The sequence below is a fragment of the Juglans microcarpa x Juglans regia genome, chromosome 3S (assembly GCF_004785595.1).
Source record: "Juglans microcarpa x Juglans regia isolate MS1-56 chromosome 3S, Jm3101_v1.0, whole genome shotgun sequence".
Taxonomy (NCBI): domain Eukaryota; kingdom Viridiplantae; phylum Streptophyta; class Magnoliopsida; order Fagales; family Juglandaceae; genus Juglans; species Juglans microcarpa x Juglans regia.
Genome location: NC_054599.1, coordinates 2492966 through 2508722, shown reverse-complemented (window position 1 = coordinate 2508722; position 15757 = coordinate 2492966). Strand labels below are relative to the sequence as shown.

The 15757-nt window shown below is 33.9% G+C and overlaps 1 protein-coding gene across 2 annotated transcripts; it reads right to left on the bottom strand.

The window, feature by feature from the left end:
* Nucleotides 1–310: 310 nt before the first annotated feature.
* LOC121258878 (homeobox-leucine zipper protein HOX3-like) lies at nt 311–3804 on the bottom strand. 2 transcript variants are annotated; one of them, XM_041160410.1, is made up of 4 exons: nt 3306–3804; nt 2629–2822; nt 2319–2398; nt 311–852 (listed from the first exon to the last, which is right to left on the bottom strand). In XM_041160410.1, the coding sequence occupies exons 1-4, from the start codon at nt 3391–3393 to the stop codon at nt 528–530; spliced, it is 687 nt and encodes a 228-aa protein (XP_041016344.1). In that variant the 5' UTR covers nt 3394–3804; the 3' UTR covers nt 311–527. The 2 variants fall into 2 exon arrangements, with proteins under 2 accessions (XP_041016344.1, XP_041016343.1); XM_041160409.1 differs by having other exon boundaries at nt 2629–2834; nt 3306–3803.
* Nucleotides 3805–15757: the final 11953 nt, after the last annotated feature.

Sequence of the window (15757 nt, the reverse complement as noted above, 5' to 3'; positions counted from 1 at the left end):
TCTAGGCTATTTTAATTTTAAAATTTTTTAAAATTACAAAACGATCCCTCCTAAAATGATGTTTTCTCTCATTTAATAATGTGTCTGCACATGTAGTCTCCATTTGGAGACTGCAAATAAAATTTTTCATATATGTATATATATATATAGTAGACAAAAGACCAAAGCCACTCCCTATAATTAATGAAAGAAGCAGAATGTTTTAAAAAAGTGGTGGAAGAGCTGGAAATTATCCCGATAAAGCTACGGCAAAATATATTACATGCAACATTCACTAATTAATGTAATAGAAAAAAATACCATGAGCATCTAGAATTAAGTATCTACATAGATTAATTGATACTAATAAACAACATCATCCGAATAATCTAGTTAATTAATCACTGAATGACATTTTTTTTTTCTATGAACATAATATATGTTAAATCTGTTAGATTTCTATATCATCTTAAGTGGGTCATTAATTAATTATGATAGCTAGGATATAATTAATAGTTGTGTCTCCCTAATTAACAACCTGCCGAAGATTAATGTCGAGGTCGAAGAGGTGGCACCAGTACCACTTTAGTGGACAACGTGGGGGCGGAGGTACTGGTGGTCATGATGACGTTCTTGGTGGGACTCTTGTTGATCATGGAGGTGGTGGTCACACGCTCACAACGGGGACACATGGTGAGAGTGGATGCTAGGAGGGGCTTCGAACTCATGTGGGGGGAGATGACGGTGGGCGGGCCAACTTTCAATGCCCGTAGCTCCTCCACCTCTCTCCGGAGTCTTCGGTTTTGTTCGGTCAGTGATCCAAACCATCTCTTCAAATTCTCGCATTCCATCTCTGTCTGCTTCAGCTTGCTCCTGTGTCAAATGTCAATTATTGCAGTAACATCGTTATATATATAATAGCTGCATGATCCCATGAGCTAGCTAGCTCGACCGCCGGGGAGAAGGATCAATGCATCATCATGTTGTTAATTAGCAACAAAATAAAGATAATTACAAATTAGTAGAAAACACAACATACGTTGTTAATTATTTCTGCACAGTTTAAGGAAAAGATCAGTCGCTAGCTGTTGATTGCATGGCCACTCGAAAGTACATATATATATAATGAGTCAAAGTTGCATTGATATTTAGCACACGAGGAGGAAGAACGCATGCTAGCTAGCTAGCTAGCTAGCTTCAAGGGACCTGATCTGTGTCCTGATCATCCTCACAATAAATATCATGCAGCTATCGCTGTCGACGTTACACTTCAGACAACCAATATCATTATGTTGGGTGCACAAAGCTGAGCTCATGACACAACCACATCATTAGTTGCTCATAATTTTGCTCAGCTAATTGTCATGTCCTAGCTAGCTTTTCTATTGAATTAAACTGGCAGGTTTATATTATTATTAGACTTCAAACCCACCAAGCTGTAGTACTCCATATTCTGTAAGTAGACATATGCATAATTGCATGCCCATATATATATATATATATAACTACACTATGCTACCATATTGTCTTACAATAACTAATAAATTATATGTTCCCAACCATACATCCAACTGTTTTCTGAAAATGATATCACTACTATAAGTACGTACCTTAGCTACTAGCTTTAAACAAGGATGATGTCTTTCTCCAAAAGTTTGTACGATTCCTAGTACTATTTCTTGATCGATTTAATTATTCTTCCAAAACTGTTTATTATTTCCTTGCACGTAGCCACGTAGGCATATTTGAAGGGAAAATAAAAACTCTATAAAACTGCTAAATATAATAATATTATAATATATACACAAACATTAACGTGATTATACACACAATTAAGCACACACAATTATACATGTGTAGATAAAGAGTAATGTTAGATACAGTAAAAGATTAGTATAGCGCCGCACACTCTATTTGAAAATAGTAAACTCTATTATTAAAAAAATAATTTTTTTTGTACCAGTTTCATATTTATTTATTTATTTTAATAAAAGTATGTAATATTTACCCACTTTATTACTGTATATATCTAATATTTTTCTACAGAGAGCATTCACCTCGATACTGAAAAGTAAATACGCAGTAGTATATACAATGTCCAAGTTAAATGACCAAATCAACCTTAGAATAATCAACATGATACAATTAGTACCGTATCATTGTTATTCGAGAAAATCTTATCCTCTAAAGGGCCGATCGCTTTCTACTTTATATATAGAGAGTACAATTTATATATAGGGGTTCGAATCAGATTCAGATTATCTGTAACCAACCACCAACGAGAGAACCACAACATGCATTGAATATCTATCTCCCTTAGCATATTTAAGGTACAATACCTGGCCCTACGATTCTGAAACCACACCTCAACTTGCCGAGGCCTCAGCTTCAACTGCATAGCCAAACCCTCTTTCTGCTTCTGCACGAGGAAAATTCCAAAAGGATTAAACACCACCAACAGACTCGGTTGATAACGACAAAACAAAAACAAAAAAAATTTAAGGAAAGTTCCGGTGTTGCACCCATGCATTAATTCCTTTTGCTTGGAATTTACCAAAGAAGATCAAATGGGTTGGGGCCTGGCCGGGGGAGACTGAAATATAGAGAGATAAATTATATAAAGAGAGAGTGAGAGATGATCAAGTTTACCGGGTTTAAGGTATGATTTTGCCTGAAGCTTTCTTCAAGGAGACGGGACTGTTCTTTGGTGAGGCGGAGTTTTTTTTGGGGAGGGCCTCCGTTGCTACTTTGATCTTGATCATCATCTTCCATATTCAATGTCAGCCATTCTTCTTCTAGATATGCTCCTCCTGATGGTACTTGGTTTATGTCCAAGTCTCTCACTGCACAACCCTCTTCATTTTTTAACAGTATTATGATTTTGTCTCAACAAATGTTTAAAAATAAGAAAAAAAAAAAAAAAAAACAAAAATACCATAAGATCAACCATATCATATATACTGTAAACCATTTGTATAACTCCAGATTTTTTTTTTTTTTAACGTAAAAGGAGGTCAGGAGTTCGAAACTCTCATTTTCTACTTAAAAAATAAAAAAATAAAAAACTCTTTGTGGGCCAACAAATATGGAGGCAAAAAAATTTATGTTATTAGCCAGGTAGAAGGTCATGCATTAAAATCAAATTAAATATGAATTATTGAAGAAGAAAGTACACAACTGTTACGCGATTGGTAGAGAAACCACAACCAGATCGGGAAGATTGTGTCAATTTTAAAGCCAACAAAAATATCAAAAAACCTTTTCCAAACAAAGAAGAGAGAGAGAGATAGAGAGATGGTCGATAAAGCAAAAACTTAGTTCCTTACCAGATGAGGCAAGAGACTGGGATGAAGTGAAGCCAGGCATAGATATGGTCAATTCCAAGCTAGACGAGCTTGAAGGTAAAACCGCCATGGGACTTGATCAAGAACGAAATAACAGCAAGAAGATGAAGATTTCTAGCAAAGAGAAAAGGTAAAGTGCAAAACGAAAGAAGACCGGAATGAAAACAGAAGAAGATGATGAATTGTAGAGAAAAAGGTTAATGGGGAGAAAAAGATTACAATAGAAAGGCCATATAAATAGAACAAGGAAAAAGACACATACCCAGAGGATGGGCTTTAATTTGGTTTTCGTACGGAGTCGGTTTAGCGTTTTAGACTCTAATCTTCAAGTCAAAGGGCCTGAACCGTCCGATGCCCGACGGCCGACAGACGAGTTCCCATTGTATAGGAGAGGATGAGGAGCCGGCAGGTTTTTCTGTTTTATTAAAGCGATATTAATTAGAGGGAACCTGAGTCTGGTTGTCGGTTCGAAGGCCAGCTGGTGAAATGATTGAGAGCTTAGACCATTTTCAATAGATATTTTATTCTAATTTTTAAAATATATTATCAAAATTTATTATTTTTATTTTATATATTAATTTTTATAATACGTCATTTATCAACTTATATATTTTTTTATATAATTTATTTTTTTTATTCTTTTTAAATATTTTATTTCTATTAATAAATTTATAATATCTATATCTTTTTTTATATTTATAATATATATTTATATACAATGTAAAATAATTAAGTTATATACATGTAAAACAAAAATATATAAGCCAAATAAAAATTAAAAATAAAATGAAATATGAAAAAATTGGTGTAAAAATATTTCCAAGATATTTTTTAGAAAAAAAAATGAAATGTGTGTTTTAAATGATGAAGAATAAAAAGAATTTACTTACATGATAAAAATTAAAGTATATAAAAATAGAGAGAAATGAAATATCAACAATAAAAAAGTTTTTACAGGATAAATAGTACCCACTACATCTAGAGAGTTATTGAAGATAATTGTATATTATAATTCATTTTACATAATCGGATGTAACTTCTTTTTAGAGTAATTTTTCAAATAATTTATATTTTTTGTATAATACAAAAGTCATTGTGAGTGCTCTTATACTAAAGGGCTTTGAGTCCTACCTCTTAGCTCCATCTCTTAATTTTTTTGTGATTCCCAACATGAGTAGATCAAATAATTTATACAAGTTTTAAAAAAATAAAAATATTATTTGTGATGAATAATTTACAATAAAAATAATTATTTATGAAGAAAATAAATTCATTTTAATAAGAAATAATCATTTTTACGAAAAATAATTAGTTATCAATAAGCAGTTTTTTTGTAGTGGTTTCATATAAATTTTTATAAAAAAAATGGATTCTAATTAAAAAAAGTATAAAAAAAATTATTGTTTTTTTAGTGAGATCTTGCTTCTTTTACAGAATATTTATATAAAATAAATGTATTTGAAACCTCTAACATTATTTCTTCCCAAGAAAGCATATCATTTCTCCGAAAAGAAAGTCATTCGCAACGTGCATCATTCGGATCTAGAACGGCCATCCTCTATATTCTGTCTTTTGCGGAAGGCTGGCTTTCGTCGGGGGTTGATTGTCGCTTCTAAAGAGGAAATGAGCAGAGAGGACTGAGGAGGGAGGGGATGTTGGGCAGGAGACACGACTTGCCTCTTTTTTTCTTTATAAAAAAATTATAAAACAAGTGGCATGCAACGTATAGCGGAAAGAGAAAGCGGTGGTATTGTGCGGTAACTGTAGCGCGATCCAAATATACTGCCACCGTCGCATGTTTTTCTCAATCTGTTTTTGCCTTCTAGATTTTGTAGGAAGAATTTTCTGGGAAACAAACAAACCTCTACCCGTAACAACTCTCCACATATAGATAAAGTTTCTGAGTCTATCCACTTGCCCCGTTTTCTAGGGAAAAAAAAAAAAAGAAAGCGTTTTTATGGTTTTAAAGTTTAATAGAACTCCTCTTCCTCTTGTATAATTTTTTTCCGTTTGGGTTTGGTCTATAAGATTTTGAAGTAAAATGTCGAATTTTCTGAGAAAAGAATGATGAGAACTGAGAAGGCAGCATCTAGGATCTTCTTCGAGCTCTCCACTCTGGTGCACAACATCCTCCGATTCCCGTTGTCTCCATTTTCATTCTCCGAAAATTCTCAGCCGGCGGAGATGACGACATCGTCTTCGCCAACCTCCCGGTGGCCTTCTATGGTGACGCAGATCTCGCCAGCGGATTTCGCTTCGCTTCTGCTGGGGATTTCTCTGGCCCTGATGCTCTGCGGATCAGTCACTTTCTTCATTGACTTCATATTGATGCCATGGGTTCTCAGTCTTGAGAAAGAGAGCAGAGAAGGAAAGAGGGAGGTATGGGAGAAAGAGAGTGGAGAGCACGAGTACTTGATAATCACGTTGATCATCGAAACAATCTCAAATGATTTCCACAAACTTTGTGTTTATCAAATTATTTAGATGACTAATTAATTGCATCGACAAAGTTTACACAAATATTCTCTGGTGCCAACGAAAATGACAGAATCAAAGCAGAGGAAGAGATCATCAAGACTTTTGGTTGGTCCGACGCTTACTTGTAATGAAATTTGGCGTGTAAAAGGAAGCATGCATAACGCCGGTGAAAGTGTCAGGTCGTCAGGTCATGCATGTACGCACACTCATTGCACACAGCCAGACCCAATTTTCTCTTGAGAAATTAAGAGGAGAAAGAAAAGGGGATTGGGAAGAGCAAAGTACATAGAAAATCTCATGGCAAAAAGAGTGAGGGGAATGTGGGGCCAACCTCGATTATTAGGTTTTGGGACAACACATGGAACATGGAAGCCTTGCATGGGACCTATATGATTGGATAAGGAACCACGTTGGGACCCACTTGTTTGCTTGTCCTCACTCGGCCTGACCTCGCTCTCATTGCTGATTGGGATGCATCATGCATGTACTCTCGCGATATCGTATCAAAAATAATAGTTACAGAGTCGTGAATATATAAATATCGTGTAATTATTTTATAAAAATAAATAATTATGAAATTTATTTATATAATATTTACATACTCTACAACAATAAATAACATTACTTATATTTTATATATCTTGAAATTTGAGTAAATTGTATGAAATCTTTTATTATAAAATATATTTGATATATTATATTAGATCATGTGAATTTATAAATTTATTTTTATGAAATCTATTTGTGAATTAAAAGAATTAATTAATTAAAAATTATACCAAATAAAGTACTCGAAAAAAGGAAAAAAGAACTGTGAAAAAAATGATAGACCACTTCTTCTCCTATTTGATTGGAGTTTTTAATTTTTCCCATTGAAGCAAAATGTGTGATTCCTTCTGAGAAAATGTGTGCAGATTCTATTAAGCATCATACTATAATAATATATGTCCATTAGCTGAGAAAAATATGACCATGTCTTTTCTTTCTGAATTATATATAGATGAATGAATCCAATTTGGACCCGATATAGCTCAATAACTTGCCCAAACAACACCTATCTAGAAATAAAGAATCTTAAGACGGAACTAGATCAAGCTTTTTTTTTTATTTATCTAAAGAAAACAATACCTTAATTTTATTGATTGCCCTAAATTTTGGCCGAAAAAAATCGTGGTTACAACTGGATACCTGGAGTTACATATCATCCTAAATTCTAAACCCAGGTATCAAAATTAACTATAAGAACACAAAAAAAAAAAACGCTAACCTTAATCCAATAGGAATACCCAACAAATCAAAATACAAAAGTGCGTGCTAACAAGGCCTGCAATCAAATCAAGACAAAATAAAACATAATTTGTACAACAAAATAAAACACAAAAGTGTTATTGATGTCGTATAATTTGTAAACCTATCTGATCCATTCGAATAGCTCCCATAATAACTTTTGGAAGGTTGTCTTTGGAATTAAATAAATACTTTGTACCTCGTACCCAATTTAATTAATCTGTCCGCAACATGGTTCGTTTCCCTAAAAGAATGATCCACCATCGAACGAACCGTCATTCTAGCCTCTTTCCAGTATCTCTCGCCAAGGAACTTGCCTACCTTTCTCCCACTGATTAATTACCACTAGCTTAGAATCCATGTCAACCTCTATGTGATTAATATTCATTTTAGCGCATAAACTAAGACCATTAGATATGGCTCTTATTTCTGTAATGTTTTTTGAATTAATACCATAGAACTTGACAAAAGCAAAAATCATATGACCATTCTCATATCGAAGAATCCCTCCACCTCCACTTCGACCTAGATTGCCCAGACTACTGCCATTAATGTTAAGTTTAGCAAATCCCTAAGCCGAGCACATCCACTTCAATATCTGCATAGACTTTTTCTAGGCAGGCATCTTCGTTAAACTGAGTTGCTGTAAAATCACCCCATCTAAGCATTTGGTGAAGGGCATATTCATTTTTGTGTGAATGAGCTGAGTTAAAAAATTCTTGATTTTGTAGCACACTTCCTTCCTAGTTTGAACAACCTCCTCCATTCTAGCTTTACATCTGTATAACTACAGGAACTAGCTTATTAATGAAGGAAGAATGCCAATGCAACGTTGATTTGTGAAACCGCCTAAGCCTTGGATAGCCATTACTGAATTTTGCCACGCCATATATTAGCAGGTACAAGATTGATCAGACCCAGAGTTGCCTCAAATAAATTCCAAACAAAGGACGAAATCTCTCCCAAAAGTAATGAATGATTTAAAGATTCACAGTTAGCCACTTGACAACATTCACATTTAATGGCTATAGAAATATGCAACTTCAAAATATTCTGGTCAAAAGGCAGACCATTTAACATACCTTTCCACATAGAAATTTTACTCAAAATTAATTTATGCCAGATCCATCTAGCCCACAACACTTTTTTTTAGGATCATGGTTGTAGTGCCAAGCTGAAAATGTTGTAAAGTTGCCATTCTACTCCGCTCTCCATATAGGAATATTAGGACCTGATGAGACATAAGTGTGTTGTAACTTCAGTTCTTCACAGATGGGGTTCCTTACTATCTCCTGTATTTTCTCCCAGTTACCTCCCATATCAGAAAGGACCTCATCTACAGTCAAGTAGGGATCCGTAGCATCCGAGAGTTTGCCAAGAATCCCCAAAGATGACCAGCTTTCAATCCAAAATGAGATCTTGCCTTCATTAATAATCCATCCCGAGCCTATAATCACCACTTTGATCGATGGTTTTAAAACTTTCCAAAAATGAGATTCATAAGAAATTTGATTATGAAGGAAAGGGTGAATAGGAGCTTTATATTTTGCTAGGAAAAAAATAGCCAAACTGAATTTTCGTACAGAAATTGCCAAACAAATTTCATATGAAGAGCTTTCTCTCTCTCTTCCAATCTAATATCGAGACTACCTTCTTCCGTAGGTCTGCATACAATGTCCCCTGCCACCCATTTCTTTTTCTTTTGGCCATCCTTACTACCCCACAGGAAATCAGCAAAAATCTTATTTAACTTGTGTATGACACTTCGAGGTATGTTTATAATCACAGTTAAAAGATCTACAAGAATACTAGATAACACATGTTTTATTAGCACAAGTCTACCACCATTCGAGAGTAAAGCACCTTTTCACGAGGCTAGTTTCTTTTGCACTTTCTGAATTAAGAGATCTACATGATTGGAAACATAGAAAAGCACCTTCATGAAAACCCATATATGTGCACCCAAGTATAAACATGGAAAAGCACCTTCATGAAAACCCATAGTCTGAAGCCCAATTGCCTTCCGTGCTGTGGACACTTGTTTAGCAAAATACATTGCTGATTTGGTGTGATTTACCTTTTGATCAGAAATATTTTCATATGTGTGTAGTGTATCCATACAAGCCATTAAAGAATTTTTGGAGCCATTTAAAAATATCATAAGATCATCGGCGTAAAAAAGATGAGAAATACGATGGCATCCTCTGTGAGTTTTGTAGTCAATCATCTTACCATCCGTAGCACTCTTGTTAAGTAATCGACTCAGCACTTCTTCAGCAATTATGAATAAATAGGGAGAAAACGAGTCCTCTTGTCTCAACCCGAGTGAAGATTTAAAATAGCCTTTACTAGTGTCATTCTTTAAAATAGAAAAGGATGATTTGGTAATGCAATTGGCTATCAGTTGTCTTCATTTTTCAGAGAAAAAAGAAAAAAAAAAAACCCAAAATTTTTAATACTTCCAATAGAAAACTTCATTCTAGCTGATCATAAGCTTTAGTCATATCCACCTTAATCATCACATTGCCTCCTCGCACCTTAATGTTAATGCTATGAATCATTTCTTGGGCAAACTCAATATTCTCATGTATGTTTCGATGAATGCCCTTTGTTCTTTTGAGACAATTTTAGAAGCGAGAGGATTAAGTCTGTTAACCATAATTTTAGAGAACACTTTATAAATCACCGAGCACAGACTAATAAGCCTGAATTTAGCAAACTCGGTGGGTTCTCCTCTTTGGGAATAATGACAATGAACGTTGAAGATTAAAACTTAGTAAGTGGAATCTCATTGAAAAAATAAGAATCTGCTTCAACAATGTCCTCTTTGACAGTATCCCAGCATTTCATGAAAAAAATAAAAGACCCAAAATCATTAGGTCCAAGACTACTATCTTCGGGAATGTCAAATAAAGCAATTTTGACTTCTTCCAAAGTTGGTCTTCTGCATAATGAGTCATTTTCCTCGTTTGTGATAACTGCATGGAGTAAATTCCGGCATGTATCTAGATTTTGCACCGCTTCAGAGGCTAAAGCACCTTGAAAAAATTTAACCGCCTCTTCATGTAGCTCCTGAGGGGAGCTAAGCATTGTTCCATCATCCAACTTCATGATCTTTTGAAGCATCCCTCTATTTCTTTTAAGCTTTAATGCAGCATGGAAGAACTTGGAGTTCGACTCCCCTTCTTTTAAGCTCATCTCAACAGAGTTATATATGTCGGCCATCAATTATCATAGTCATATTAATAAGGCCTAGCTGCCTGAATGATAAATCTAGAAAATGTTAGGAAAACTTAATTAATACATCATGAGAAATATGGTAAATACATTAAAATTCCAGGTACATGAGCTGGTAGGAATTAAGGAGATATATACATGAATAATAGTAGGAAAATAAAAACTGTAATGTCTCTTGGTTATCATCATTATTATTTATTTTATTATTACATACTCATGACCCATATATGAGGTACTTAACCTAGCGGCACCTGTTCCACAATAAGCTGGACGTTATTCAATCTCTCATATTATGAAAAATGAGGAGAAGAAGAAGGGACAATAATTAATGATATATACCACCTGCATTAACCCTGATCCTTTGCCATGACATGATTCAAAAAGTTCCAACTTCCCAACAAGATCAAAAAAAATGGGACAAATGTTTTAACAAGTTTTACTACTTTTTTAATGATCTATGAATTCAGAACAATGAGTGCATTAAATGATTTGATTTTCAGTTAATGATCTTCCTATATATAGTCAGTTAATTGGCATCAATATAGCAATTGAGAATCTTAAACCTAATTAAAATTGGAATCATTAGTCCAAATTAATTGACTAAAAGTCATTCCTCTTAGAACAGTTAATTGCGAACATGATTGGCATACAAATAAAAAAATGACAAGCCATTTCATAGTCCACTACAAGAAAATTGCTTATTTTTTTCAGCTATTTCCTATGAAAATGACTATTTTTTTTATCAAAATGAATCTATTTTCATTGCAACTAGTTATTATCATCACAAATAATCTGTCACAATTACTCGTTTTTCTTGTAGTAGTCATGCTTGCAAATTTGAAATAATTTTTTCTTTGTTAGTATCTTAAACATGTATCAGTTCATGTAAATTTCAAATAACTTTCAATATTTGGTCCATCTAATTTGTAGAGATCGAGAGATCTCGCCTATGGCGATGCCATATTTCCAACATGATATAATTTATTAAATTATTGTGATCTCTAATGTAAAACAAAGAATATTTTAAAAGTAATATATTTATTAAGATATGTTGGAGCAAAGGGGCTACAAAAGAGAAAATAGTGAGAGAAAAGTTTGCTTCAAGGCACGTTACAATGTCGCTTTCCTTAAGACAATATTTACCTCCACCAATAACGGTATGCACACAAATTACAAACGAATTTGCCTCCAAGATCCAATGAAGTCCAGAACAAGTCTGTTTGTCTAACTTCTTGAACTCTATCATTCTATAATTATCTATTCAAATTCGTAGGTCAATAGGTCTATTTATAGAAGACCAAAGGATGTGAATGATTTTCCTAAATATGATATGAATAGGTATATGTATTACACCTGCTGCTAACCAGTACATAGGTTAGACTTAAGGAGTGGTTTGGATTCAAGGATGAGTTGAGATGGTTTGTGAATAGTAGAATAAAAATTGAATTGTCTATAATATTTTATGTGAAAATTTGGGAAAGTTGTTTTACAATTTGAAAAAGTTGAATTGTTTATTATATTTTGTGTGGAAATTTGAGAAAGTTGTAATGATGAGATGAAATGAGTTGAAATGAGTTGAGGTGGGTTTTGGACCGGATTTGACTGTTTGTCCAACGGTCACACTGCTTCCCTATACCTACCATCTCGCACGGGTTCGAAACCTAACAGGTGTGTCTTTTTCATTTTAATTGCAAACCGAAATTGCACTACGCCTTGGGCCGATTGGGCTGTGCACCCTCGTGCTGGTTGGGCCGCACATGCCTAGGCGTGGTAGGGGCCTATCCTTTCTACAAATAATTAAAACTCCTCTTTGAGGGTGTGGCTCGAACCCCTACCATCAGGTAGATAGTGGTGTTCTATACCACTGAGTCACTTTACAACCACAACCACTATAATGGGCCCAAAAGTTTATAAGCATAAGCAATAGCTTGCTTATAATTGTTTATAGACTTTCCTTAATTTCTCCATTTTCAAAATAATTCACACTTCCAAAAATAAATCCCCAAAATATTATTAATAATAAATATAATATATACTATTTTGAAAATATTTCCAACAAGATATGTACCATTTCCACTATATATGAGAAATATAGATCCATTGGAGCCAACTTAAAATGTTGGAGCTAAAATCAAAGGCCATTAAGAATGTGGACCAAACATCCATAGCTTTTAGATCGAATTTGTTTATATACTCTACTTGGAACAGGCCTTGTTATCTTTCTCGAGTGCATAAAATGGCTTTCTAAATGAAGCATCTTAAAAAGAGCTTTGAAAGATTGGAACTTTTTAGTTTTTGGGAATCTTTTTCAAATCCTTGCTTCCTTAAAGGACAATATTCAAGCTTCTAAAATTACTTAACAACAATCAAATCTTAATTATGATCTTCTCGCTCTCCAAAAATTAGGAAAAAAAAATTATGATGACAAGCTTCTTCAAGAATAAACTTTTATAAAACAAAAATATAGAATTTACTGGTTGTTGGAGGGTGACGGAAATACTAAATTCCTCTATCATATAACTGCCCATAAAAGGAGGAAAGCTAACATTGCTTCTCTTACACTCCCAAATGGAACATCTACTTCTGATCACCATATCATTCACATTGTTGCCATCGATTTTTTTCATAGTCAATTGACAATTGAACCTATTCATGAGGCTACCCATTTACTTAGACATATTCCCAATCTTATAACTGACAAGGATAATCATGTTTTACTTCATAAGATTTCCACTTCATAAGATTTCCACTCTTCAAGAAGTTAAACATGTGGTTTGGATTATCCCTATGGCTCTGTTCCTTGCCCTGATGGCTTCTCCTCTTATTTTTACATTTCCTACTGGCCTATTATTTGTAATGTTCTTCTTAAGGTTGTGGTGGAATTTTTCAAAGGAAGGCTTTTTGCCCCTCTTACAAGCACATTTTCATCACATTAATTCCTAAAACTGATAAACCTTCTACTTCCTCTAAGTCCAGGCTTATTAGTTTATGTCAAGTATTTTATAAAATTGTCTCCAAAATCTTGGCTTCTCGTCTCACTACTATATATTATGCCTATACTTATCTCTGGGCATCAGGATGCTTTTGTTGAAACTTTTTCCATCTGCCTTAATAGTATGCATGCCGACTACTTCAAAGCTAGCAGAAGTATTAGACAAGGGGATCCATCATCGCCTTTCTCTTTTATTCTTAGTGAATATTCTTTAAGTAGAGGTCTCCATCAACTTATGATTGATGGCCATATCACTCCTTAAGTTGTACCTCGCGGGTGCAACCCTATCACTCATATCCTTTTTATTGGTGATCTCATATCACTAATGGCTCTAAGAGAAGTCTTCAAGCCCTATAAACTTCATCACTCATTATGATAATATCTCGAGGTGAAAAGTCAATCATCCTAAAAGCGTGTTTCTTCTGGACAAGAATGCTCCTAGCAATAGAAATAATATTATTAGAACTACTAGGGGTTTCAATGAGGGTAAATTTTCCATTGTTTATCTTGGTGCCCACTCTCCTATAGTAAGCTCCCCATTTCTTCTTTTGACTCTATTTTAAACAAAATAGGAAAAAAATGACTTGGTGGAAACGTTGTTAATTATCCATGGGAGGAAAGCTCACTCTGATAAAATCTGTTCTTACCTCTATTCCTATCCATATCAACAACCATTATCTTCTTATTAGAGATTTTTTTCCTCCACTGGTTGGAATACTCCTATGCTTTCCACTTTAGGCAACCTATTTCTTATTTAAGAAGTTAACCACTGTCTATTTTAATGATGGTGAGTTCTCTTATAGATGATAAAGTTCAAAAATGTGGGACTCCTATTGCTTCTAAATGCTCTTCTTGTTCCAAGGGTTCTATTGAAAATGAAAATCATATATTTTTCGGACTGCTCTCTGGCGAAAAACACTTGGCATTACTTCTCTTTTGTCTTTTGGTCATACTCTTTTGGGCTCCAACTGTTGGAAAAGTATGGCTATTCATTGATGGTCTTCTTTCAAGAGTTCTCATCAATTTACCTTGCTTGCCTGCTTGCTACCACTACTCCTATATTGGGAGTTATGGCTAGCATGTAATAAAGAAAGATTTGAGGGCTCTGATCTAATGCCATTACTATTATTGGTAAGATTAATAAATGAATGCATGATCTTAATCCCTTTTGAAGCTAAAGCTCTTATGTCTAAACTTATATTTTGCTCATCTTTTAAAAATGAAATTTTTGTTGGCTTTCAAATTTCAATTTTTACAAAAATTAAAAACTAAAACGAAATCATTCAATGCTATTTACTTCAATTTTATTTAAAACATAACCAAAACTGCAAAACTAAATAATTCACTACAAGTTTAAAAAAAAAAAAACATAACCAAAACTACAACTAATCATTGCTGGTTTACTACAACTTACAAGTCAAAACTAAAACATTAAAAGAATTAAATTATTCACTACTGATTTAATACAAGCCAAAACTAAAACGTAGGTTACATAACCAACAACACAAATTAAAATTAATTACATGTTCTCATTCCAACAACAAACAAAGCTAAATATTGGGGCTTATTCCCATTCCAAGTTGTGGTAAAGCACAATCAGCCTCCCAAATTATCCAATCAGTCCATCATCCAAATTATCCAATAACACATTGCTAAAACACAACTAGCAGCAATAATGTTATTTCTTCCCAACTACAACAACAACCAACATTTTCTATGTTCCTATTCCAACAAAAAAAGAAAATCAGCAACAACAAAACAAATAAGTTGTGCCAAACAAATTAAATGTTCCCATTCCAAATTTCCAACAAATCAACAACAAAAGAACTTAACTCCGAATACCATTTTAAGTTGTGTCTGAAGAAAAAAAGACAAGATTAGTAAGAAAATAAGATAGGTCCATGTAAACTTATAAAAATAATTAAACAAAATTAAACAAATAATTGTTACACAATTTTACAAATGCACCTCAATCATCTTTATGTAGTATACTCGTCATACCGATGGTTAATTCTACATTAAGATGTAAAATATAAGAAATTAGTATCACAAAATGACAAATAAAGATATATAACAAAAAGTAAAAAAAAAAAAAAAAGAATCTCTAAATGTATTACCTAATTCTAACTTATAGTTGTTTGCATCATCAATTGTGTCCGAATAATTTTGACTCAAATATATAGGAGTGGACTTCAACCAATTTTGCACACACGCAAGAGCCTCTACAATTCTAGGAGCCAAAGAACTTCGAAATGGATCCAGGACACGACCTCCTAGCCTAAATGCAGACTCAGATGCTATAGTGCTTGTTGGAATGGCCAAGATATCTCTTGCTATCAAAGCAAGAACTGGATATTTGGTAAGGTTGACCCTTCACCACATTAAAATGCCAAAACTCTCCATAGGAACCTCAACATCCTCCAACAAATACCATCCTACC